The sequence below is a fragment of the Uloborus diversus genome, chromosome 8 (assembly GCF_026930045.1).
Source record: "Uloborus diversus isolate 005 chromosome 8, Udiv.v.3.1, whole genome shotgun sequence".
Lineage (NCBI taxonomy): Eukaryota > Metazoa > Arthropoda > Arachnida > Araneae > Uloboridae > Uloborus > Uloborus diversus.
In genome coordinates this window covers 154,094,566-154,122,068 of record NC_072738.1, presented here as the reverse complement: position 1 = coordinate 154,122,068, position 27,503 = coordinate 154,094,566, and the positions used below count along the sequence as shown (strand labels likewise).

General features: G+C 34.9%; 1 protein-coding gene across 1 annotated transcript; it reads left to right on the top strand.

Moving 5' to 3' along the window:
• Positions 1-27,503, top strand: LOC129228690 (stabilin-2-like). The gene is made up of 5 exons (XM_054863373.1): positions 1-10; positions 4,067-4,168; positions 8,022-8,282; positions 12,596-12,853; positions 27,388-27,503. The coding sequence occupies exons 1-5, from the start codon at positions 1-3 to the stop codon at positions 27,501-27,503; spliced, it is 747 nt and encodes a 248-aa protein (XP_054719348.1).

The window sequence follows — 27,503 nt, the reverse complement described above, 5'->3', positions numbered from 1 at the left end:
ATGGGAGCAAGTGAGTCTCTGGATTCCGTAACTTTCTAAACAAGTAGAATTCTTTGTGCATGCTTGCAAGTCCTTCTTAGCAGTGGGTATGGTTGCGATTATTATTTTGGTACTTTCTTGGTGAATCGAAAATGTGCCTAAGTTACTTATGTTACTTAGGTTATCTCTGAATATTTTAGTGAAATGATTGTTTCGAATCGCGGAGAGGTTTCCGGAATTCTTCAGAAAGAATTCAGGATAATTTTAGGAAGGTTTCTGACTTAGAGTGGCATTTGAAAACGAATGCGCAGTTGCTGAGTTGGTTGGAGTGTCGTGCTGTTAATCAGAATGGCGCCAGTTCGAATCCGTGCCAATAAATGTCTTTTTAATCTTTCTTTTGTTTCCGTCAGATGCTCACATGGGCAGGACTGTATTTGCCACAACGTGTTTTTTCACTTGCACAATTACTGCTTTTTCTCGAGTCACTCAGCCACACTTTTTATGATATTTATGTTTGCATTGAAAATACCTGCAACCAAAAGGTGAGCGATGATCACATTATCACAACGTTGTATCTAACGAGGTTTTGTTGCTGATGTCTTCAAATTACATGTCTTCTTTTTTGCGTTTACTTTAATGCGTTTACTTTTTTCGATTCTTTTTCATAATGTTCTTTCTTTGAAATTTTTAAAGAGTGATACGCCACATGAAACGATTCGAAGCACAGTGCGGAGTTCCGCCGAGACCCACGTGATAACAGGCCAGACAACTCCCCTCCCCCCCGCTTCGTTACGCCACCAGTAGTCGATCTTTGAACTTGGCGCGAAACTTGGAAAACAGTGCAGTTTACCAGTAGTGTTGCTTGCTCTGGTTGATATAGATGAAATAGGAAATATGTAACTTCGGATGCACATTTCTGAATACAATTCTGTTGGATTTATCTCTTCCTTCCCACGTACCGGAATGTAGAGGCAATTAAAAAATATATGTATAATATAAATCTTAAGTGTCTGCTGAGTGAAAAGTGAGTCAGCGAGTTCCGCTTCCGAACAACCTGCATGTAAAGAAAAAAGCTGGGCGCCTCATGGAATAAATTTTAAAGTTCGGAGGTAAGTACTCTTTTCTCAGATAAACAAATTTACATTTTATGCAGTTAAGATTTCTTAAGTTTTCCTCCATTACACAAACAATTGTCAGTTTCCTTTCCGATATCTTTGTCTGTAATTTGTAATTTCAGCATACTGCTTTAATATTTGAAACGGTTAACTTGCAACTTTTTATTTCTTTATTTTTTGAACTTTGAACACGCATTTATTCGAAATGGATTTTCCAAACTAACAATATACATATGTCAAAATTTTCTGCGAATATACTTGTTGCTATCAGAAGCGTAACTTGGTGTTGATATTCAGTAAAAATGTAAACAAGTTTATTGAAACAGGCTTTTAACTGAACTAATCTTATATTTTCGGTTTCGATTAAATTGTTTTATACGCTAGCATGTGTTATTTTGATCAAAAAACATTCCTTGATGGGCTTCCGTAGTTCTGAGATAAAAGATTAGATTTGAACGCCGGAGGTCGTGGGTTCGATACTTAAACATTTCCCCCCAACTACGCCCCTGCAATGTTATTCAAACAAGCTGGTTCTGTGCGTAAATTAAAAAATATATATATGGTTTTTTTTCACTGTCGTCTTTATGTTTTATGATATTTATGCACACATTGTGGTTAAGTTAACGGTATTCATAATTTCTGGGCTTGCAAAAGATTAATTTTGAGCAGTGGATACACAACGTGTTTTTGCTAAATGCTCTATGCTTGTTTGTTTATGCTTAAAAAGGGCAAAATGTCTTGAACTACATATTTTTTGAACTCCTTGGGTTTTCTGTTAATAAGCTTTCAGGAACTCTGAAACTGTAACATAAATTGAATTAAAGGGCTGTCTATAAAGTATGTTACAAACTTTTGAACAAATCCCTCCCCCCCTTCTCCTTGTTACATGTAACGCTGTTCAACATGAGCATATTGTTATAAACAACGCGTGATGTCACACTTCTTGTTATCCCCTCCCTTCCCCCTGTCACAAAACTGTCACATTGATTTCCTAAAAGAGCATACTCAGCAAAATGTTGATCTAAATTTAACATATATGAGGTTTTAAGTATTAAAGAAAGTTGTTAAAATGGTCATTCTGTGAAAAGTTTTTTGAAAAAGATTACTTTGTCATCAATTAATGCTTTTTAAAATAATTTTTCAAAAGCCTAAAATGATGAACAATTAAAGCCCCCCCCCCCACACACAAGAATCATTAGCAGCAGAAAAGCTAAAAATGGGAAAGTAGCCGAATTCCAAAAAAAAAAAAAGGCTGTTTAGATATTGAATACATTTTTTTGATATACAACATACAGTATTCATGATGTATCATTCATTCTTTAATTAACGTTTTTCAAGTTGAATTCCTGTGTAATTTTTCGAGAGTGCCCACCGAAGGGGGGGGGGGGGGTCGGAATCATAGTCTCATAGTAATAATAGCTTTTCAACGGCTATAGTTATAAATAACTGTGCCCTTGAAATTTTAAGGGAGATGGAGATGTTTTGGGTTTTTTTTTTTTTTTTTTTTTTTGAAGGTTTCATAATTGAAGGGGGTAGAGCACCGTCTACTTTGGGGGATGGCACCCAAGCATTCACGTCTTTTTAAAAGCATAAATTTGCTCAGCTAAGTTAACATTAATAATCTGGTATTATGCACTTTAATTTGATGTTATGTCTTTGAAACATATTGCAGTCATGTTTCCCGTTTACTTAAGTAAAAATGTTTATTTATTTTTTAAAATTTCATTTAATTCTTATTCAAATGCAATAGTAATATTATTTTTTGTTTTGATGTAATTGTAAAAGGAAAGTTCATTTATTTATTTGAATACTTCTTAAGACTTAATGTTTCAATACAATATACGAGTAGTTAAAATGCGATTAGTTAAAAAACAATTTCCAATGAAAAATAAAACTGTGTTTATTTATCACTTTGTTTTAACATGATTGTAAAATAAAATCGTGTTTAGTTATTTGAATACTTTGTAATACTTATAAATGTTTTTATGTCAAATACTATGAATTAAGCTCAGTGTATTTTTTAATGTATGATTATCGGTTCCTTTTTATGTTTTCAAATGAAAAAGTAGAACTTGTAATGCTACTTAAATAACAGAAGACAATAATAAATAAACCAAATAGTTTTATTTAACCAAAATATTAATCGAAGTGCTCCCTTCCCAATATCATTGTGGATCGACAAACGATGACGTCATTTGCTAGTTGGATGGCCTTCCTATCTCGAAGGCCTCGGTTCCGCACGGGTCGACTAGTTTATTCTTATTTTATTAACTAATTTTTATTAACTTATTTATTTATTTATTTTTTTATTTTTTTTTATTTTTAAGATTTGAATTTGTTTTTACTCCAGAACAATGTGTTGAAGCAATTAATTTTTCTTTTCTCAAAAAACCTCTTGTTTTTATATACAATACTTTTTCAATTTTTTCATATATGTGAAACATTTTTTTATCGTTATGTTAGTGCTCTGTTATCTTCATTTTAATAAGTGAAAATTGACCACCGCTGTTTTTTTAGAAAACTTAGGGGAAGATGATGAAAGATGCACTTCCATTTGCTTTACTGTTTCTTACATATTTGCCGAGAATCCATTTCCGAATTGCATCTCACTACACTTTTATCTTGTGGCGAAGGTAAACCAGTTACGGAAGGCACACAGTTATTGTAAATTCTAAATTACACATTACATTTAAAAGCAATAACCATAAAATAAACAGTCCCTTCTCGCAACTTTATTACGTAAGTTGAACACTAAAAACCCCATTCCAGATGCTGCAAACATCAAAGCAAGCCGGAGACTTTTTTAAGCGTTTGCCAGATTTACTTTTACACTTTTGACTGCTTTCTCGCGCGTTGCCACGGGGAAAGAAACGCTTATACTCAATTTTGTAAAACAAGTTTTTTACAGTGAATGTAAGATAAATTTTGAATTGAAAATCAATGAAATATGCTCTTTTTTTAACCTTTAACAGCTTGCACATGTGGAGACCATGAAGTATGCAGTTTTGACGCTAACGGAGTCAAGGTCTGCTTATGCAAAGAAGGTTTCGCCAAAAGAGAGGACGTCTGCACAAGTAAATATACTATTTTCTTTAAATGAACTTTTGAATGACGATATTTCACTGCAGTAAACCATTGATATATTGTATAAGTGTTGTTTTTAAATATTGAAGCTTAACGGAAGATTCAAGAAATTCGAAGAGAAACAGTCATCATCATCAAAATTGGCACGACAACCTTTTGTGGGCCCTGGCCTTCTTCAGAAGCCTTTTCCATTCCTCCCTTCTACCAAAAATTGACTTCCAGTTTCTAACTTTGAGAAATTCAAAATACTCAGCAAAGAAGTCCTTACATCTTTCTTTTATGTCTTCGAACTTGATTTTTTACAAGCAAGAGTTGCAGTTAAGACCTTAAGGGTTGTTCTCTCTACAAGCTTCTCAGAAGGTGACCTGTCCATCCAGGGGCACCCCTAACTTACCTAGAGTATGTCATGAAAATAATTTTTTTTAACTTTGGCATGCACATTTGGGATGCAATGTATTTGCACCCGAAAAATTCATTTCTGTTATTATTTTTGAAAAAAATTAAGGTTTAGCTATCAGAAAACAAGTTTAAAGTTTGAAAAAAAAGTGAAAAATGGCAAACTTTCAAAATTTTTATGAAAATACAAGTGTTTAAAGCTCTTGTTCTAAAACCATTCAATTGCTTCCTTTTAACATTTTATTCACATGTATTTATGATTAACTACATCCCTCTCTGTTTTTAGTGCACTAATAATCCTTTCATCTTGAAAGTTACCAAAAAATCGCTTTTTTTTAACCATTTTTTGTACATTGGAATATTTTTCCCAGTAATATGTTTTTAGTCCAGTAATATGTTTTTTGCAATAAATGTGCACTATGCATCTCTTTGTTGAAAATGCAAATATTGCATTAACAACCGAGAACCCACCACAAGGAGGTGGCTGCATTTCATGCTTTACTCTGATCTTCCCATCCATCCAACCAAGAAGGATAGTAATTACAGGACTTGCATTCACTTTCACTGCACTATTTTAAACGAATTTCAATGTTTGGACCACGGTTTGAAGTTGAACTTATGATTGAGTTATGGCATTATGATCGTAAGTATAAAGTTGTTCTTATAAATCCATCTCTTGCGTCTACCTGATCTTTTGCCTCGTATGCATTTCTCTGATTCAACTGCTTTACACTTTGACTGTTGCCTACTGCCATGACCAATAACAAGTTCTCAGAATTGGCATTGTAGTCACGATGTTGTAGATCACCAGATCCACGATATCACGAGGAGATCAACAAACAAACCACTTTTACATTGTGCAACTTCCAATAAGTGTACAAGTCCATGTTTTACAAAAATTTTAATTTTCCAAAAAAGAATTTGTTATATGAAACAATATGAAGAATAATATATGATATGACTTAAGAATACCTTCATATATCATTAGTTCAACTTGAAAAATGCACAGCTTTGCTATATTCCAGCTCTTAAAAATATATACAGCCATTAGATCACGTCAACAAAAGCTGATGAGTGAAATGTCATGGATTTTTGGCAACAAGATCAGGGCTACATTTTCTTCCTGTAATACATTGACAATGTCCATCAAGTATAGTTGATGATAATGCAAAAACAGTTGAAGTTTTATCATTAATTCAACAAATGTTGCCCTTTAACACTCCGGCTGCTGACAGGGAATCTTCCTATAGTTTAAAATTATGTTTAACTATCGGCTCGCCCCGACACTGTTCGGGTTAAAAAAATATCTATGTTAAGTAACGCATTATGCAGGTGCTATTTACTTTAAAACATCATAATACTCAACTTTTTCTGTTTCGTTCTTATGAGATTTTAAAATAAACTGATTTACCTTATTTCCTGATCAAGAGAGAGCAGCATGTAATTTCCCATTAAAAAAAACACACACACACACACAATGTTCCCGTACGTATCGTTGTATTAAGTAAAGTCGTACGTTTGACCTTTGGGTTTGTTGATGGTGATGGCAAATGAAATTTTCGTTTTAAATTGTAATCACTTAAACTGGAAAGAGAAATCTGTAGGGATCATGGGGAGGCAAGGATAATGAAGCCAATACCTTCTGCTGGTCCTGTGAGAATTACAGATTATACTCTAAATCATATTATTCCGTTGGGATTTTACTTGGGGTCGAATTCCATTGTATAGATTACGTAAATCAAAGTTCCTGATTTTAATTTTTAAACCATAAGGAGGGAACCCTAAAGGGTTAACAGGAAGAAGGAATCATGTGGATCATGTCATCTATTACGGTACCAATGAATTTATAATTGTGCTTATCACCTGGTATCCTTTCTAATATTTGGACAGAAGAGTTTGACGAAAGTCTTCTTAACTTTTTATGTGATTTAGACATAGGCGGATCGTAGGGGGGGGGGCAGCAAGGGCGGCAACTGCCCTACCCCTCTTAAAAGTGAAGGGTGCTTGCCCCCTCACTTTTCAGAGTTAAAAATTAATGATCTGTTAGAAAATTAAATTTTATAGCGGGGATTGATTTTTTTTCACGAAAGTAAAAACCAAAAATTCCAAACAAATGAGCTTTTAAAGTAAGACAAAACAACGTTAGAAGAAGCACAAATTTGTAAATTACAGCAGACACGTGTTTCGGCGTTACAGGGAACGCCTTTTTCAATGCAAAAAATTTGTGCTTCTTCTAACGTTGTTTTGTCTTACTTTACTGTTCAGCACAAAGGTATTTATTTATCTTAAATGAGCTTTTCTCACTTTATTTCATAAAAATGGAACTTTGAATTAGAAGGGACAAGACTACGGTGGCCATCAGTCCTGAGTTTTCAAGCCATATTCCACATTTTTTAGAGGTCATAGAATCAGTAATGTTAAAACCTTTGATATAGCCCAATTTTGCAACAAAAAAAAGAGCTTCAGGGGTCACTCGCCCTAACCCCCACTCGCTTCTTTTGACCCCCCTCCTTTTTTTTGGTGTACCAACCGTCTTTGGATTTATTGTTCTATCTACGGTTTTTATATTCTAGTGGTCGCTTCATAGTACATTCGTCCCACATTGTGAGGGGTGAGGCAGACCTCTTTACAAAGTTTTCCCTATCGTCCACTTTTCTTATAGAGATCTAGAGAATGGAGTCAGCAGTCATGTTATCACCTTGCAAGGGCGGATTCAGAGGAGGGTCAAAGGGTCAGCTGACCACCCTGTGATGATTAAACACTGTCTGAATAATTATTATTTTATATTTCCTAAACTTATTAATATTGTTGAATGTCAATTTTTAGTCCTGAAAAATTAGTGTAGGTAACCACTTTTTACTTAGTCTTGTTAGACTTGTCTCTTGAAGTCGAATAAATGCAAATTCTATTACATATAATATAACTTTGAAAAAATAGAGGTCCTAAATCTTGGTGGCTCCTGAGCTTCAGCCCAGCAGGGTCATGCGTTAGCCATGACCCTTTTACAGTACAAACTCCGAAACGTTGCTGTATAAAATTTAAAATACAAACTCCATATTTTAACTTTGTTGTATAAAATTTTAATGCAACAATGTTGTGCCTTTATTGTTTTCATTGAAAATAAATTTTCTTGGCACAATTAATGTAAAAAAAAATGTAATTTCATCAATTTGAACAATTTAAATAATTCAAATATTAACAGCATACTATGCAATGAATAAATTGCTATGTATAGTTTTCATGATAACATTTTTATTAGAATACATGTATAGGTTATTAAGATATTTTGACGAAAGTTCAAATTATACTTTGTTTTTTCTTCCACTTAACTGACCACTGAAAGTTGACCCCCCCCCCCCCCCTTGCAAAAATTTCTGGATCCGCCCCTGTCGCCTTGAAAACTACAAGTAATCCTACCGCTATCTAAATATCTTGTGTATTTTTCAGGAATATGTGATGAGACAGAAAACGCATGCAAACACGGTGGAGTTTGCAAGAAAGAGCCAGATGACGGTCCTTCCTTCTGCCATTGCAAAACAGGAACCAGCGGTGATTTGTGCTCTGTGATCGACGTGTGCAAAGACAACGCAACGTTCTGCGATCCTGAAAAGGAAGCGACTTGTGACTACAATGAAACGAAGGAGAAAGCATACTGTCGATGCAAATCTGAGTTGCAGAAGTTCGACACAGCATTGAGATCATGCAGAAGTAAGTTTTTAAGAACTGTTTATAAGGAATTCATATGAAATTATATGACATGAACTTTCATGTTTTTCAAATTGTCACTAAAGCTTGACCACGGAGATATAGCGGATGACCTTGAAGCGGTTACGTCATTCGTATTTTTTGTAATAGGTTTTTTGTTATTGTTTTGTTATGGATAGGATCAGAGCGAGAACGCTCCTCTTTCTACTCGAGCTTTCCGGCAGATTCTACTTATTATAAACTAGCGGACCGTCCCCACCTTGTTCGGGTTCAAAAAAAATATCTTAAATAAACATTATGCAGCTACTTTTTAGTTTAAAATTTAATAATAAGCAACATTTTTTATTTCATTTTTATGAGATTTGAAACAAATTCGTTTACCGCATTTCCCTGATCAAGAAAAACCAATATACAAAGTGTCCAGCGAAGGACTTCCTGGTTTATCGCGAAAACAAGGGACTATAGTAGAATAAAATAAACGGTAGGTTTATTGTGAAACCCATAAAATCATATGCAGGAACTTTTAAATTAGTTTTAAAAATTGCCAACAGGTGGCGCTTCACACTGTAATTGCAATGGAAATCTCCATAAATAGTGCTGCGAAAAGGTTAGTTGTTTCAGCAGCAGTTTAGCCTCTCGGATATGCTTACATATACACTAGAAATGATCGTCCAACCTCTTTGCAACACTATTTATGGAGACTTATATTGCAATAACAGCGTGCAGCGCCACCTGTTGGCATTTTTCAAAACTAATTTCCAAGTTCCCGTATATGATTTTTATGAGTTTCGCAATAAACATACCGTTTATTTTATTGCAATATCATCCTTTGTTTTCGAGATTAATTTTTAAACCAGGGAGTCCTTTGCTGGACACCCTGTATAATGAATAGTGAACAATACAATCTTACCGTATGTAACGTTCTTCTACATATCGTATAGTTGTACGTTTGAACTTTAGATTTGATGATGGTGATGGATAAGACATTTTCATTCGGAATTGTAATCACTTAAATTGGAAAAGCAAATATGAAGGGAACATGGGGATGCAAGAAATATAAGTCAACTTATCTGCTGCAGGGGTTGTAAGAACAATACTCGAAATCATATTATTCCGTAGTGACTTTAATTCAGGTCCAATTCCATTGCATAGATTATGCAAATTAAAGTTGCGCAATAAAATTTATTTGGCAATCGCCTTTGATTTTAATAGCACGAAGAGAACTCCTGAGTTAAGGAAGTTAAGCTATTCATGGGCATAATGCACAGTGTTGTTGGCAAAATCTATAGGTATAATCCTATAGCACATCCACATGAAACTTTTTGATAAAGAGTCTTGGTTTCCGGATAAAAATTCAGGATCAAATCATTTAGAGAGAATTTCTCAACTCATCTATTTTGATAAGATATCCTGTACCTTGTGTTTTCCGGATACTTTCTTGTAGTAAAAGACTCTAGTAATGCTTACAACCATCTCTTAAACGGGCTCTTAGAGTTTTTCTTAACATACAGAGATTGTAATGGGCTTCTAATGGGAGACGACTTTAAACAGGATCGAAGTATATCTGCACGCCTTTCTCTACGCCACCACATGAAGAGTTTTGATGAAAGTCACCGTCAAATACAAAAATGAGACCTCTCGTAATTTTGTCTAATTTTTTTGGCCTTTTAGGGTTCTATCTCCACTTTCTATAGCCAAAAGGTGGCTCATCGAACATTTGTCCTACATTATAAGACATCCTCTGGAAGAAATTCTCCCAATCGACAGTTTTTTACTTCCTTTTACAAAAAAGGAAGTATTGTATTCGCGAAAAAATTTTCACTCAAAAATCGCCCTTAATTTCCATTTTGCTCACCCCCAAATGAATGTTGAGTTTTTTTTCGATTCGACCACATGCGGAAAAGTGCCTAAGAATGTATAGACACGCGAAATATCCATTTTGACCATCACCGAGGTAATTACAACGACTTTTCTCGTGACGTCTGTATGTATGTGCGTATGTGTGTATGTGCGTATGTGCGTATGTGCGTATGTATCTCGCATAACTCAAAAATGGTATGTCCTAGAAAGTTGAAATTTGGTACATAGACTCGTAGTGGGGTCTAGTTGTGCACCTCCCCTTTTGGTTGCTTTCGGATGTTCCTAAGGGGGTCTTTTGCACCTTTTTGGGGGGAAATCATTGTTAATTTCGATGTAAACTCAAGTGGCGTTATAATTTGTCGGACACTTGGCGATATATCGCCAGTCTTTTGGTCGCCAAGTTTTGTCGCCAACTTGGCGACAAATTTGGCGGAGTTTTTTTTTTTTTTTTTTTTGGTTTCAATTTGGCCATTGTTGGTGATATTTAGAGAATAAATATTGAATCACATTAAAATAGCGAATAATGGGGAAATGACGTTAAATTGGAGTAAAAGGAAGTCATGTGATGCACACATCAGCTCGTTCTTGTAGAACATACGTACGGAGTCTTTCTGAAAGCGACTTTCAAGGTAGTTTATATAAGGAATAGTCCGTTTTTGAACCACTAAAAGTAAAGTCCCGACAGTTGCATAAAAATCCATTGCAAAAGCCTGCTGATCGATTCTTGACTGCTGTTGCATTAATTGAGATTTCCAGTTCCACCCGGTATGCCGAGAAAAAGTATAATTTGCGTTCCTGGTTTTCATGAACCAGTTTTGTTTCTAAAGAATTGCTTTCGTTGATTCTCTGCGGAAATGGCAAACAAACGTCCCCTATTGAGTTTCCGCTTTTTTGACAAATTTTGCTTTATATTTAAATTATACTTTCGTTTATACATTGTAAAAGAATTCAGAAAGAAATTGCCCAATTTCTCCAAGGAACGTTTGTTGCAAAAAAACAACAATGTTCTCTGCTAAAATTCAGTTACCTTCCTGAAATTACCCTGACTTATTTCTAAAGAATTCCGTAACCTTACCGGTGAAAGCCAGTCGTGTTATCTGGAATCTCAAGTAGGAGTGACATAAGGGGCCGTGGTAGCCTGATCGGTAAGGCATTGGACTCGGGGCCGGAGGGCCTCGGGTTCGATCCCCGCTGGTCGAAGACCCACCGTCGTCATTAAAGGGGACTGGGCGACGTTAAATATGCTCGTGGTCTCAATGTCCTCCAAGTGAAACGATACCTCTGGGGGTGCTAGCACCAGGTAGCTATTAGCTCTTGGACTAGTTCTAAATTCTCATTAACTGTTCGATCCGGTGATGGTGCTGCCATCTATCGGTATATAAAATAATGGAGGCAAGGCACTTAGTATGCAGTCCTCGACATAAATACAGTTGTAGTCAGTTGTGACTCTTGAATAGAATAGGTGTGACATAATAGCTTCGTACCTTCCTGCTTCGCCAGAAAAGCTCCAAAAGCTTTCTTACAGTCATGGTTACAGCAATAACAAAATTGCAGACGAGCACCATGTACCTAACTCGCTTGCGAATTTGGATTTTTATTTGCTCTTATTAGGAGCTTAGTCATTCTGAACCGGTAATTAGCGAAACCCCAACCCTCCGCATTCAGTTCGATAAGAATCGTTAATTGTACTTTCATTACAGATGCAGAGCCTTTCGGGTTGGTTTTTACGTATATAAGAACAAAGCAGTACGAAACAAAAACTGGTAGCAAAGACAAACTATTGGTTTTAAAAAATAGTATAAATATATATGAAGAGTTAGGGGGGAAAACGCTTTCAGTCCATTTTCCTAAATTTTTCAGGAGAGCAAAAAAAAGTTTTTCTCTCTATATGTTCTAACCTACATTCAACTGGTAAACAACAGGACAAAGAGTCGTGTGGCGCGACGGGATAGGTGCATAGCAACGTGACTCATTGGCCTCCCAACTACACAAACTGGACCCTGAGGGGTTTTCCACTGCGCGCTGTGACTGAAAGCGTTTTTCCCCCTCAGTGCCATTAGTTTTTATTAAATTACTGTGGACTGGTAGCGTTTTTCTCCCTTCCGCTTTGCGGGGTCCATAGAGACGGAATTGAACTACAATATTCCCTAAAAACCTGAATTTCCAAATTTTTGGACTGAAAGCGTTTTTCCCCCTGACTCTTCATATATATGCATAATTTATAGCCTATGTCACTCAGTAAGAATGCACCTTTCATATAGTGAAAGAATTTTTCAAATAGCTGCAGTAGTTCCGGAGATTACCTCGAACATATATACACAAAAATCCAATCTCTCTCTTTATAATATTAGTATAGATGATACTTCCGCTTCAAGGTCAATCGCCATCTCTCCGCGGGCAAGCCTTATCAAGATCCTGAATTGTTTATTTTCTACAAAAATGTTTTTTGAATCCAGGTGTTTGCAAAGACCACAGTAACTGCTTTAACGAGGGCCAATGCGCTGCTGATGTTGAAAACAGTGAAAATAAGTTTTGCCGGTGTGAAAAAGGTACAAGTGGAGATTTTTGCTTAGGAGTTGATGACTGTTTAGATGGTTCTTTGCATTGTGGTGATGCGGAGAACGTAACATGCATTTGGGACATAAAAATGAAGCTCGCAAAGTGTGATTGCAGGAATGAACTCTTTTATGAAAAAGAAACCCAGACCTGTATAGGTAAGAATATTTTCTATAATACATAGCAGAAAAAAATAACATTCATTTCTAAGTTAGGATTTTTGATGATTATGGACTTTAAGTTTCATTCAAAAAGTAAACCGTTGTGAATGTATTTCAACACTCGTGGGAAAAATACGATACAGTCGCATCCCGCTTTATACTTTAGCTTTCTGACCGGAGTCAAAGCTTTAAAAAAAAAAAAAAAAAAAAAAAAAAATAAGAATCGATATAGCTACATGTGCATCAAGTTTTCGTAACAGCAAGAAGCGTATAAATCTCATTTATATCCTCCGTTGTATTATTTATTATTTTTATGTAATCATGTTATGAGTGATATCTGTCTAATTTTTTGATGCAGATCGTCTGGGCGGGGGCCGAACACTCGTTCATCTGGCTACCACTCGAACGCTCTGCCAATCGAGCTATTCAGCTCTGTCGGTCACAGCGAAGTTAAACTTATAAATTTAACCGAAAACCTCAGTCCGGTGCTTTAAAACATGTTTTTGAAAGAAAAAAAAATTTTTTTAGACCGCGGGTCTATTTTTCGTCATTAGCCTGCATGATAAGCTTTAAAATGAGATGTAAATCAAAGAAATCGATTGAGAATTTAGGAAGATCTCGCGTAGGAACAAAAAAACAGGCTACTGTGGAAAATCTCCATAAAAATCCTCGAGTATACCTGTGCACAAGAGGGCGCTTTTCGATATGCAAATTTCCCACCTGTTGGTTCAATTTAGTTAGATGTCTTTTTGTTCATGTATCGTGGATTCGTGGCATTCGATAGCTTGATTTTTGTTGATGTTGGTCGTCTCATGGCAGTTCGAATAGCAAGGGCAATTTGGAAGCCCTTTCGTATGTAAAATCCAAATAAAGTTAATTTAGTTTTTAGATAGTTGCCTTAGCATTTTCTTTATGGCGCATCGGCCGCAAAGGTACTGCATAACCGTTTGATAGTTAGAATTCGTCAAATAGTAATGTGCTTTTTATGTTATATTGACATCGTTGTTGTTTCGTACCATTGGATATAGTAACTGAAGAAATTTGGGTGAGTTATTTGTTTTCAATTTGTATGTCAATTAGTATGGATGCTGAAAAGATAAAAAAATAAACGTAAAGCGCTTAAATACAGTGCCACTAAGTTCGTTAAAAGTTTAGACGTCACTTTAGTAAATGAAACTAATGTTCGTAATTTAGAAGTATTATACAATCAACTAATTGATAAAATTGACTGTCTTAAAGTGGCTGATAATGAGCTTCTTAATGTAATCGAAGCAAAAGATATCGAAAAAGAGGTGCAACAATGTGAAGACTTCATGGAAAATTTAATTTTCTATAAATGTCAAATTACTCAAAGAATAGCAGCTCTAACACCTCCGGCTGTACCTCCTACTATTAACCCCGCTAATTTATCCAATTCAACATTGGAAACTAGTGGTCTAGTACATCAAGAAGCTAGGTCGTCAATTAAATTGCCAAAACTAACTGTTAATAAATTCTACGGTGACCACAGGTATTGGCTAGAATTCATTAGTCAGTTTGAAAATGCAATAGATAAAAATAGTGGCTTATCTAAAATTGAGAAGCTTATTTACCTTAAGAATTTAGTAGGTGGTGCTGCAGCTAAAGCAATTTCCGGATTCGCATTAACAGAAAGTAATTATGATGCAGCCTTGGAACTTTTAAAATCTAGATTCGGACAAAAGAATTTGCTCATTAATGCGCATTTAGGATCGCTTTTGAACATGACTCCCATAAAAAATACAAGTGATACGAACAGTTTGAGAAAATTATACGATAAAGCTGAAACTGAAATCAGGAATTTAGAAAGCTTGGGAATAAATTCAGAATCGTACGGTAATCTCTTAACACCGATAATTTTGAAAGTATTGCCCTCTGAATTAACTCTTGAATTTAGTAGAAAGAATAAAAGTGATAATTGGGATTTGAAAGCTCTTCTCGAGTTCTTAGGTGAAGAAATACAAAGTCGCGAAAGAGCTCAATCTTTTCATTCTCCCATAAAAGAAAAACAAAATTCGACCCATCCGCTCCAAGAACGCAATCGAGGCGCTTCCGGGTCAAAATCTTTTACCAGAGATACTTTTCGAAAACAGAAAAGTTTCAATTCTTCAGCGGCTGAACTCTTAGTCAATCATACAGTTGCTAGTTCAAAATGTGTGTTTTGTGATTCGAACTTGCATGATTCAGTTTCGTGTGACTCTGTAAGCATAGAAATGAAACGGGATTATTTGAAAAGAAATAGACTTTGCTTTTTTTGCTTTTCGAATAGACACTCAATTTCTTCTTGTCCAAAGCTTAATAAAGAAAAAGGTTGTTCGTTTTGTGGTTTAAAATCACACCCCAAAACACTTTGTTATCGGTTTTATCAGAATTCGGATAAAACAACTTTCACCCCGCCCCAAGAAGAATCTGATGATAATGTTACTAACGTTTCTTCTTGTCAAACTGAAAACAAATCGCAAAGGGTTTTATTGCAAACCGCATCGGTCGTTGCTCGTTATAATAATCAATATAGAAATTGTCGTTTGTTAGCCGACACAGCGGCTCAAAGAAGTTTTGTAGATAGGAAATTTTCAAGATTGTTGAAACTTCCCATTATTCGAAAAGAAAATCTAACAGTTTATTCCTTCGGAGATAAGTCTCCTGTTGGAAAAACGTTTAATGTAGTTAAAATAAGATTGGAAAATAAAGAAGATCCGAATTTGTATTTGGAAATCGAGGCGTTAGAAATAGAAAAAATATCCGCGGCACATATTCCGCCGCCTGCACTATGCATTTCGATGCACCCTTACTATTTCCATTTATAGCAAGCATTTGAAAGGTTTGAAATTAGCTGATACTTCAAATAAGGACGCTAGTGTTTCAGTTTTAATCGGTGCTGATAACTATTATGACGTCATGACAGGTAGAATTAAACGTATTAATCGAAAACTTGTAGCTGCTGAGTCGCTCTATGGGTGGTGTTTAATTGGAATATCAGGCTCTTCAAATAGAAATTCAGGGGATTCTTTCGCCATGAAAGTAATGGTTGAGGAAAACATTTCAAAACAATTAGAGACATTTTGGCAACTAGAAAATCTTGGAATCGAACCAGCTAACGATGATGTAAGTTGTAATGATAACAAAATTTTACGAGAATTCGAAGATAGTATTCGCTTCCAAGATGGTAGATATGTAGTTAAACTCCCTTGGAAGGATAATTTTAAAGAATCGCTTGAAAACAATTACGAAGTGGCATATGAAAGATTTTCAAAATTGTGCTACAGGTTTCAAAATGATCATTCTTTGTATGCCGAGTATAGGAAGGTTGTAAATAATTACATAGAGCAAAATATCAAAGATAGTTCACACGCAAAGATGTTCCACTCCGGTAGAAACGTATGTAACCTTCCTTTCGACCCCTGACGAAAAAGTGGTTCGACCAAGAAGCCGACATTAAGGAACAGGTTGGCGAGACAAGTTTGGGAAAAAGCGTGCTTGAATGATCGAAAAGGCACTAAATCGCCAATGCTGATGTCGCTGCATTTGCAATGCGAATCCGGAGGTGAAGATGTTTTCTCTCTTCTCTCCCCTCTGCGGAAGCGCTGAAAGGGAGGTAATTAAGCCTCATTTGTACGATGGTTCATTGCTAAAGGGTAGTAAAAAAGTCATTGTAGAATCGTCAAGCGTAAGTTATTACGTTAGCGATACGTGATTTAAAAGAATTGGGGCGAAATTAGAATGGCGCAAAAGTATGAAACGAGTAAAAATTTTGAATCCTTAAAATAAATTAATTTTGCCGGAAAAAAAAAACATGCGTTGTTTTTCACTTCGAATTTTTTTTCTTTTTGTCCTTTTTTTAAATCACAATTTGCTTAACACCAGGGCCTGTCATCAGTCGGTGGACCCTGGTATCAGATATTATAAAGAAACCGCTTGTGAACCCCCCCCCCCCTCCCTTTCACTTATTCATTTTTACGCGACATTTTTACCTCTTACATATCCCCCCCCCTCTCTTAATTCTAAAATGAGAGTACTAGTGGGTTGGTAAGATAACTTTATATCAAAAGTACTAAATAAACGATCAGCAAACTTCAACATATTAATTAATTAGCATACTAATTTACATCAGAACTAAACATCCGAAATCTAAATATTTTATTTCAGTTACTGGAAAAACCAAAACATACTTTTTCATTGTGTTCGTGTGTTTTTCACTGTGGATTTTTGCAGTCAAAATGTTCTAGACTTTTGATAAACGCTAAACACGTCTGTTATTTGTTCCCAAACGTGCTAAATACCCCTCATGTTGTTGTAAAACAATTGTTAGAAGATCTTCGAAAAAAAGTAATTCATCATTTATTGAATTACCTTCTCAATCAATTTGGCCAGCCTGAAAAATTGAGACGGATGGACATTCTCCATATCCAATTCTAAGTTCCGCAGTACTTCTTAAAGCACGTGAATCAATTATATCACTGATATAGTAGAGATAAGCAATTTGCAATTATTCAAGATATATGCATTTTCTTAAAATCTGAGCTCCCGTTATGCGTGTGTATCTGTCTGTCGCACTCTAGGGCCAAAATGGACGGACAGCTTTATTTAAAAAAAAAATTTAAAAAAAATCGAAAGGGGAGTTGATCAGGAGTGTTTTTAGCTAGGTTGTGTTTTTGGATGACATTAATTAACGAAGATATTAGTTAAAAACCTCTGAAATGTTTTTCGCGATTTTTGCAGTGAGAACATAGTTAAAAATTTTAAAATTTAATACCAAAATAAAGAGAAATTTTTTCCGCCTTCTGATAAATGTGTTTGGAGCTTCTATCTTTCATAAAATTCGAATTATGACTTTTTTAATGCAGATTTTAATAACCGCTAAGCATTTATTCACGCGATTGAAAACCGAATGGGGTTGTTTCCTTCAGTCAAAAGTAATACTTTTAGTCACTAAAATTGATTGAATAAGCAAAAATAAATAAATAAATAAATAAATGACATAACCCAAAAAATTCTTTCATTTTTCCAACAGTTATTTTTTAATTAATTTTTTAATATGTCCGATTTTTCAAACAAAGCGTGGTCTTGGTGACGTCACAAATGATGCTCTTTGACGCATCTTTGTACCGCGTTTCCACGTTATGATAATCAAGAAGCCAATTAAAATTGAGCTCTACGCTTGCTATTAACCATATCGTTGCCAATACAAGTGAGTAAATATGCGAATTAAATATTTTGCTCTGTGAATGGCAACACAGAATGGCATTTCATCATTTGTGATGTCATAGACAAGAAATGTAAACAATGAAAGCGCGCAGATTTTAGCATTTTTTTTAATATTAAACTTAAACAAATTATTTAAAAAATTGTCAGATCCTGTGTTTTTAAGCATGCTCTTTCAGAAAAAAATACTTTTAAAATTTTGGAAACGACCCCATTCATTGTTGACCAACAAGGGAATTAAAAGCAGTGATTTAAAGTTTTTATCTGTTGCCAGTTTCAATTTAATAGCAAAAAAAAAAAAAAAAAAAAATACTTGACTTTGATTTTAAATAATATAAGACTTTTAAAAGGATTTTCAATTTTCCCTCTTGATTCTGCAGTTGCGACTCAATCGGAGGTTTTTAAAATTTTTAATTTTATCGTTCCTTGTGAATATACGCATTTGCGTTTTATTCCGCAATTTTAACTTTAAGACAATAAAAGTCTTCAGATTTCAAGCGATAAATGTTCGCATTGTATCCTTATCAACTAGAAATCAGTCCGCAGACCTTTTCCACGACACATATATAGTGACCTTTATAACTTTTTCCTGAAAATCACCTTTTCGGACAGCGTTTTTATATGAAGAAGGTTTTTCAAAAAAGTACAGAGATAAATACACAACGTCATGTAACACTTTTAAGAGTTTTTTTTTTTTTTTTTTGAACTACTAAAGCTTAACAAAGAGTAAATATTAGGTTTATTTTGCATTCAATATCATAATGCTTCTTGAGAACACAAAAAGCGTTTCCCCAATAAGAAAAATATGCATGTTTGAACACTCAAAGTTATGATTGAAAGCTAGATAATAATAAATCCTCTTCATGACATGAGCCGCACTTTTCTTCGTTTGTGGTGTCATTTTCAAAAACTACAGGAATTCTTAAATTGTCCTTTGTGACCCAGAAAAATTATTTTGTACTTTTTGAGTTCATTATGAAAAGTTCTTGGTATTTTTTAAAAAATTCTGTTATTTGTTTGTTTACAAAATAAGTCAATTTTTGTTCTGCGCACTTGGATCGTAATGGAAACACAATGTTGTCAGCCCCGCCTTATCTCGTAACGGATAAACGAAAACCCCGCTTATACGAATAAAATCTCCTGGAACCGAATATTTCCCAATGTTAGACATTTCGCAATGTTAGGGATCCCGCTTAATCGAACAATTTCCCCGGTTAATCGAATAATAGTGATCAGCTTTCGCATATGTTTTAGCTGAGAAAATTTTTGAATACATAAAAAATTAATTAAGAGCAATTACTGAAGCAAAAATTAAAAATTGTATTTTTCGGCAAACAACCGGCGGGGGAAAAAACATTCATAATCCATCAAAGCATATCCACTATTCTATTTATTTTCTTTTATCGTTGCCATTACCAACAGACAGTTGATAATTAAATTAAAAAACGCAACGAAATATAAACATTGCAGAAGATAAGAAATTGATAGATATTAATTGCGTAAAACACGGTAATTGAAGTTTGAAAGGTGCTCCCAAAATACCTTGAGCAAGGAATTCACTATTATGGACTGTCTCCAAAAAATATTAACTGAAAAAAGGTGTCGGAACAAAGATTCACTACCCATAGTTGTAAGTGACATATGATTTTCATACGTACTTTTATTTACTTAGCTTATTTAAAACGCTTTTTAATAAAAAACATGTTTCTTCTATTACTTAGATATTGATTTAATTTAACGTTTTAAGACAAACGTTGTCAATCAGGAAAAATAAATAAAATTTCCCCGCTGATTCGAATAATATTTCTTGGAACTCACGGTATTCGTTTAAGCGGGGCCGACTACCAGTTTTCCATTCAGTAGGGAAATTCATCACAGACCTCCTACGATCAAGAAAAACCATCGTTCAGCTCGCCTTAAACCTTATCATACTGCCCTGTGCAGGTAAACAGCAGTAACTGCAGAAATGATTTTTCAAGATATTTGAAGAAACGCGTTTTGGATTTAATGCTAACAATAGGAAAGTGTTGGAATTAGACGTCTTTTTCGCGCGTTATTTTCAGCGGAAACCAAATAAGCGAGCTTGTACAGTAAAGATAACGCACAATAGATGACAAAAATGCAAAAAAATCAAAAATGAAAAATTTGCAGTTACTGCTTTTCCCCTGCACACGGCAGTACAGTATTGCACCATTAATATCCTTAGACCTCATTAACAATTTCACTGATGATCTCCGGGGGGGGGAGGGGGAACTAACCTTACGGACATAGCTTTTTCTTCCGTGCCTCTGGGGGTGATGGGTAGTGATTGGTGTTTTCGGAGGAAAGGAAGAGAAGACAGAACTAATAAGAGAGATGGGGAAGGGGGAAAGCCCGGTAAATGTATCTTTACAGAGTTTCCTAAAAAGTAACAACGACTAGGATCATTCAGCAGTTTTCCAAAAATCATTAGTGGGTCCCCTTATTAAGCGTGCAAGTTGCTCCGATATTCGATAAAGTTCGATAATTTTCCATGATTAAGTAGGAAGAGAATAAGCTTGATCCATTTCGCCGTACGAAACTATTCAAAATAGTTATACCTGGATGGAAACAATTAAAAACTCATGTTTAAAACTATTTTCGTCCCGAAATGTACTCGAGAGAACTCGTACTGAAACTTCACTTTGACAAATTCAACAGAATCTAATAAAAGTGAAAATGTTTTAGATTGTGCAAAAAAAAAAAAAAATAATAATAATAATAATTATTATTTACAAAGGTCGGTAACATGATAATGAGTGATAGTCTTTCGATGATGAAAAGTAATGAAAGATGTCTAATTTAAAAAATAGCTTTGATCCCACAAATTCAATTCATTTCTGGTGAAATGATTCAATGTTTTTCGTAAAACAATGTTTTTTTATGCTACGTAATGTGTACTACAGCCTATATAGAGCTAATATTCTAATGATCAATAGGCAATTTCATTAGTTATTTCCTTTTATATTAAATTTACCTTGACTTCAATCAGTTTGGTATGTATTCTCATTTTCCCAATTGTATTGTTTGCATCAAAAATAAAGATTGCATTAAAAATTTGAGTCAATAAAATTCATAATACACTGAAACACTTTATTACTTAAAATAAGAATATTTACATGATTAGTTCATTAGTTTGCTTCCATATCACTACATTTCTTATTGTTGTCAGGGTAACAAATTAATTACAACACTACATTTCACTAGAAATATGCTCAGATGCAATGATAAATAAATTGAAATATTTGTGACATGGGTTTAAGTTACATCCATAGATCAAATGAAAAACAAATAATGGAATTTTTATTCAAAGTGTATTATACAAAAGAATCAGAGCTCAATTACCAACCAGACCAATTAGGCTGTTGGCCATGGGTCCCCAATTTTTAAGAGCCCCAAAAATACTAAAATTGCTGCAGTTTCTATGTAAGAAAATTAAGGTACTCTCCTGAATTTATCTAGTTTTTCATGTGTACAAGTGTGGGTTGCTTTGAATAAGTGATTTAATACCTGAACACCCCTGAAACTACCACCCCTGATTCTTTATTAATGCTTTTGTTTATAAGGTTTGACTGTAGAGGACCCCCAAAAAATTTTGTTTATTGTCTACATTAGTCGGACCCTGAAAATATTACATACAAAGATCCAATTCGTCACACATCACGCAAAGCGAATATATGCATTGCAAGAACTTACAAGTTGACCGCAATTCGGTGAAGCCTTGTTACTAAACTTACTAGATATTTACTTCATGTAGTGAGTTTTTCTGAATGTAACTAGACTGCCAACTGATTATAGCAGAGCAAACATGCTGGAGGCAGTCCTTGTTTCAGAAGCCTACACTTTGATTTAGAAATGCATAAAATGGAGTTAAAACTGCATAATTTGGGTAAAGCAGCTGAAATTATCTGAAAACTAGAGCTGCTAGAGAAACTTTTAAATTTATTTCTTCGTTTAAACCATTTCTTTAAATTAAAAAAAAAGAAGAATACTCCCCTAAAACAACTCCCGTAGCAGACCAAAAAGGTTATTTTGTTTTTACAACCTCAATGATATAAATCAGCAAAAGTGGAAATAAATAATAATGTTTCTTCCCTCAATGATCAGTAAAAGGGGAAATTTAGGGCGAATTCATTCTGATTAGTAGATGCATTAGTTCGCACAACGCTCAGGGGTCGAACGGCGCGATGACACTTCTTCCAGGCCCACTCAAAGAGAAAAATCGCGGTATCAGTTGCGGTTTTTCAACAGTAGCAAATGAGTACATTAGTTAAAAGAGAGGAACGATTGAACATCTGGAACTCTTCAAATCTTCAGATACAAAAGGCTTTAGAATCTCCATGGGGGGTGTGTCTCCCCGACTCCCGCGAGGAAATGGCAATCCTCCGCCAAGCCAGTTCACCGTTGGCGACGAATTTGTTCCTAAATGTCGGCTTTTGTCCCAAAACATGTTTTCGTTAGTAATTTATTTTCTCTGCGGAGCTTACAAACCGGTCTCGAAGTGAAAGTTCTTCTCCCTTATCTATATTCTTTGAAAATATTGTAGAGCGTGTTCCTGAATCAAGTGTAGCAGATAGTCCAGAATTCTATTTGCCCCATATGGCAGTAATTCGAGATGATAGGGTGTCTAGTAAGCTCAGAGTTGTTTTCGATGCAGATTCGCATGAAAAGGGCAAGTTTTCATTAAATGATAGTTTGCATATAGGACCTAATTTGTATCCTGATTTGTTTGAACTTTTGTTATCATTTCAAAAGCATCCAATTGCGTTCACAGTTGATATTAAACAGGCATTTTTGAATGTAGCAATTAACGAATCGGATAAAAATGTAACTAAGTTCTTTTGGACTGAAAATCCATATTCCTTTTCAGACTCTTTAGAAGTTCTAAGGTTCAATCGTGTTCTCTTCGGAATAAATAGTTCCCCCTTTCTCTTATGTGCTACTATTAAACACCATTTGAAGAAGTATTCTTCTATTTTTCCGCAAACTCACGAACTGTTAAACAAATTTTGTTACGTCGATGACATCATAGGAGGTCAAAATACTGTTGCATCGGCAATGCAACTAGTTTAGAATGCGTCCAGATCTTTAGAGAAGCAAATATGCCCTTGCACAAGTATGCTACTAATTCTGCTGAATTGCGAAAACTTTGGGAGAAGAACGGGTTTTCTACTGAAACGTCATCAAACCCAATTGGTCAAAACATGATAAACTATAAAGTATTAGGCATTTCCTGGGACGCTGACAGGGATTTGTTTTATTTTAACGTAGAAAATCTGATATCCCTTGTATCGAAAGGAATTGATACAAAAAGATTCCTGTTGCAAGTTGCTGGTCGAATTTTTGATCCTATAGGATTTGTAGCTCCTTACGTAATTCGTTTGAAGATTCTCATTCAACGCGTCTGGGAAATGGGTCTTCTTTGGGACCAGGAAATGCCCCAAGTTATCAAAAAACTTTTCAGTCAATGGTGTCTTGAACTGAAAGACTTAAGTTTAGTTGAAATCCCTCGCTTTTATCATTTCACGGACTCTTACACAGTTGATGTGCAACTGCACTCCTTTTCGGATGCATCTAAAAAGGCCTACGGAACTGTAATATATTTTAGAGTCATTAAGACTGACGGGACTATAACAACTAGTTTTATCACTTCCAACAGCAGGGTTGCCCCGTTTAAAGACTCTTTCTTTGCCGAGGTTGGAATTGATGGGAGCACTGCTTTCTGCCAGGTTGTGTGCTAAAGTCTGTAAAGCTTTAAAATTTGAGAAGTCCTGCTTTTTTCATACGGATTCCTCTATAGTTTACCATTGGATTAGAGGAGAACCGTCCTGTTACAAACTGTTCGTCAAAAATAGGATAGAGGAGATTCAAAGACTGACTGAACCACCGAAATGGAATTTTTGTCCTGGGAGGGACAATCCAAGCGATATTGTAAGCAGAGGAATATCTGTTCGGGAATTGAAAGATAGTCAACTTGGGTGGCACGGACCACCCTGGCTTAGCCAAACAGAGCAGTTTTTGCCAAAAATAGAGGCCCAAAACGTCAGCAATCATGACCTAGAACTAAAGAGTAAATTTAGAGAAGTTTCGCAAAATGAAGTAATCCTCGAAAATCGCGAAAAGCTCATTAACATTGATAAATTTAGCAGTTATCTCAAATTATTGCGAGTAACTGCCTTCGTATTTCGATTTATACACAACGCAAGAAACACGTCGAAAAATAAAGGCGCTCTCGAAACAAATGAGCTTAAATTGTCTGAAGAATACTGGATTAAAGAAATCCAGAAAGAAGCTTATTGGTCAGAAATAGTCGATTTAGAAAGATCTCAAAAAGTTAGCGATAGTTCAAAAATTCGTTCTCTAGTACCTTTCTTAGATCCCAGGAATATTTTGCGAATAAAAGGGAGATTAGATGAATCAGAATTTTCTCTATACGAGAAACAACCCATCCTTCTACCAAAAAACTCTAAATTTTCGGAATTATTAATCTTACATGAGCATACTAAGAACTTTCATATCGGAGTAACAGCTACTCTAGTAATGCTTAGAAGAAAGTTTTGGATAGCGAAGGGGAGACAACTCGTGAAGAAAGTACTTAGAAAATGCTTCATTTGTAGAAAATACAAATCCAAACCAGCAAACGAAATAACAGCGCAACTTCCGAAAGACAGAATTGTAGAGAATCCACCTTTCGAAATTTGTGGCCTTGATTTTGCAGGAGCTATTCTTTACAAATGTGATAAGGAAGTTAAAAAGGCTTATTTTGCAATTTTCACCTGTGCTGTAACTAGAGGAATTCACTTAGAATTAGTGTCCTCCATGTCTACAAAGCATTTCTTACTAGCCTTTAGAAAATTCATTTCCAGGCGAGGTAGTTGCAGCGTTGTTTATTCGGATAAGGCAAAATCATTCAAAGCCGCAAATAAAGATCTAATGTACTTCTATAACATTCTACAAGATTCGGAATTTAAAGATTTTATATCTTCACGTGGCATTAATTGGAAGTTTATCGTAGAAAGGGCGCCCTAGTGGGGCGGATTTTACGAACGTCTCGTAAAATCAGTGAAAGATCCACTCAGAAAAGTTCTCGGAAAAGCTCTTCTCACGTTTGAAGAACTTTCATCTGTTTTGACTGAAATCGAATACGTCGTTAATTCGAGACCTTTAACATACGTTACTGATAATTTTTCTGAGCCCAAGCCATTAACTCCTCTTGACTTTTTGCAATATGGAAGGAAAAATCACGACTATCCATTTAATTTTGCTGAGTTAGTTAATAGAGTGTCAACTAGAGAGTCCTTATTAAAAAGAAAGCAGTATCAAACTACACTTTTGAAACATTTTTGGGTTAAATGGAAAGAACTATATCTACTTAATTTGAAAACAGTTCACCATTTCAAATCGCCTAACATTCACAAAGAAGTAAAGATGAATGATGTAGTGCTCGTCGAAGGGAATTTCAAAATCTAAACTACTATGGGACTTGGGAATCGTTCAAGAAACTTTTCAAGGTAGAGATGGACATATCAGAGCTTGTGTCGTCAAAACCAAAAAGGGACTTTTCAGAAAACCTGTGCAGCTGATATATCCCCTTGAACTTTGTGAATGAACTGGTTTCACGTATCCTTTTTATGATTAATTAGTCGAAAAGTTTATAGAAAATTTGTTTTAAACTCTTTTTTTTTCCTTCAAAATTTTGAAGTATTTGTGTTGTTGGACTTTAATTAACTTCTTAAAATAATTTGCTTAAATATTTCATTAATTTTGGAAAAAAAAAAAAACCTTGTTTATAGTAAAATTAATTTTGTTAACTTAAGTTTAAAATTGTAAAATTGTTTGAACATAAAATTCAAAAATAGAAATTACATTTTATATAAGTTTGTAACCATATGGTTTCTGGTATTTTAATCTTTATATTTAGCAACCTATAGTTATTGCATTCGTTATTGTTTACTGAGGAGAAGAATTTCCTTATGTATTTGCCTTTGTTATAGTTCTTTTTATAGGTTCTATTGATGAACTCTTAGAGTTCATGGTGGGGAGCTGTGGAAAATCTCCATAAAAATCCTCGAGTATACCTGTGCACAAGAGGGCGCTTTTCGATATGCAAATTTCCCACCTGTTGGTTCAATTTAGTTAGATGTCTTTCTGTTCATGTATCGTGGATTCGTGGCATTCGATAGCTTGATTTTTGTTGATGTTGGTCGTCTCGTGGCAGTTCGAATAGCAAGGGCAATTTGGAAGCCCTTTCGTATGTAAAATCCAAATAAAGTTAATTTAGTTTTTAGATAGTTGCCTTAACATTTTCTTTAGCTACAGAAATAATATACAGGGTGACTGAAAAGTCCTTGACACATTTAAAAAAATTCATAGAAAACCAACAAATTGCCGTATGAATTTGCGGTTTGCACCATAATACTTCACAGGTTCAAGAGTTTTTATGACATCAAAAAATTAAAAAATGAAAAGGGGAAAAAAAGAAGAAGAAAAAAGGCATTTCGCAGTCAGGTTATCAGTATATGCTACGCTTGTAATTCTTTTTTCAGTAATTTTCATTCTGAAAATTAAGAATTTGATCTTGAAAATTTCTTTTTGAGTTTTCCCATGTCAACAAAAACGATTTAAAAGTAACTTTTAAATTGTTTATGTTGACATGGGAAAACGCAAAAAGGAATGAAAATTACTAAACGAAGAATTACAAGCATAGCATATACTGACACCCTGGCTGCGAAATGCCTTTTTTCTTCTCCCCCCCCCCCCCCCCACCATTTTTTTCGATGTCATAAAAACTCTTGAACCTGTGAAGTATTATGGTGCAAACCGCAAATTCATACGACAATTTGTTGGTTTTCTATGATTTTTTTAAATGTGTCAAGGACTTTTCGGACACCCTGTATAAGGATGTAAATCAAAGAAATCGATCGAGAATTGAGGAAGATCTCGCGTAGGAAAAAAAAAAAAAACAGGTTACAGAAATAATATATAAGGATAAATTAAATGCATGCATCAAAAATAGTTATATCTTTCGTTCTAATTAAGATAGAAACAAGAATCAAACGTCATTTTAAGCACAAAAACACGGAGAAGTTTCTTAAATGATAAAAACAAAATGCAAAAATTGACGATTTTTTTTTTATCCCGGACCTCCTTAAAACGAACTCAAAGGGGTGCTTAAAATCAGTTCGTCTTAGCAGTAATTTGTTTTAACCATGTTCGAATTCGTGAGCTTCGACAAACAAATCCGTGATGAGCACTAATGGAAGGAAATAATACTTGTTTCTTTTTCTCAAAAGATTGCAAAACTTGTGGTAAAGATTATCATGGTTGCAAGATTGCTGCTGATGATGCCATAAGTTGCTTGTGTAACGAAGGTTTCATACAACATGGAATGGAATGTAAAGGTATTTAA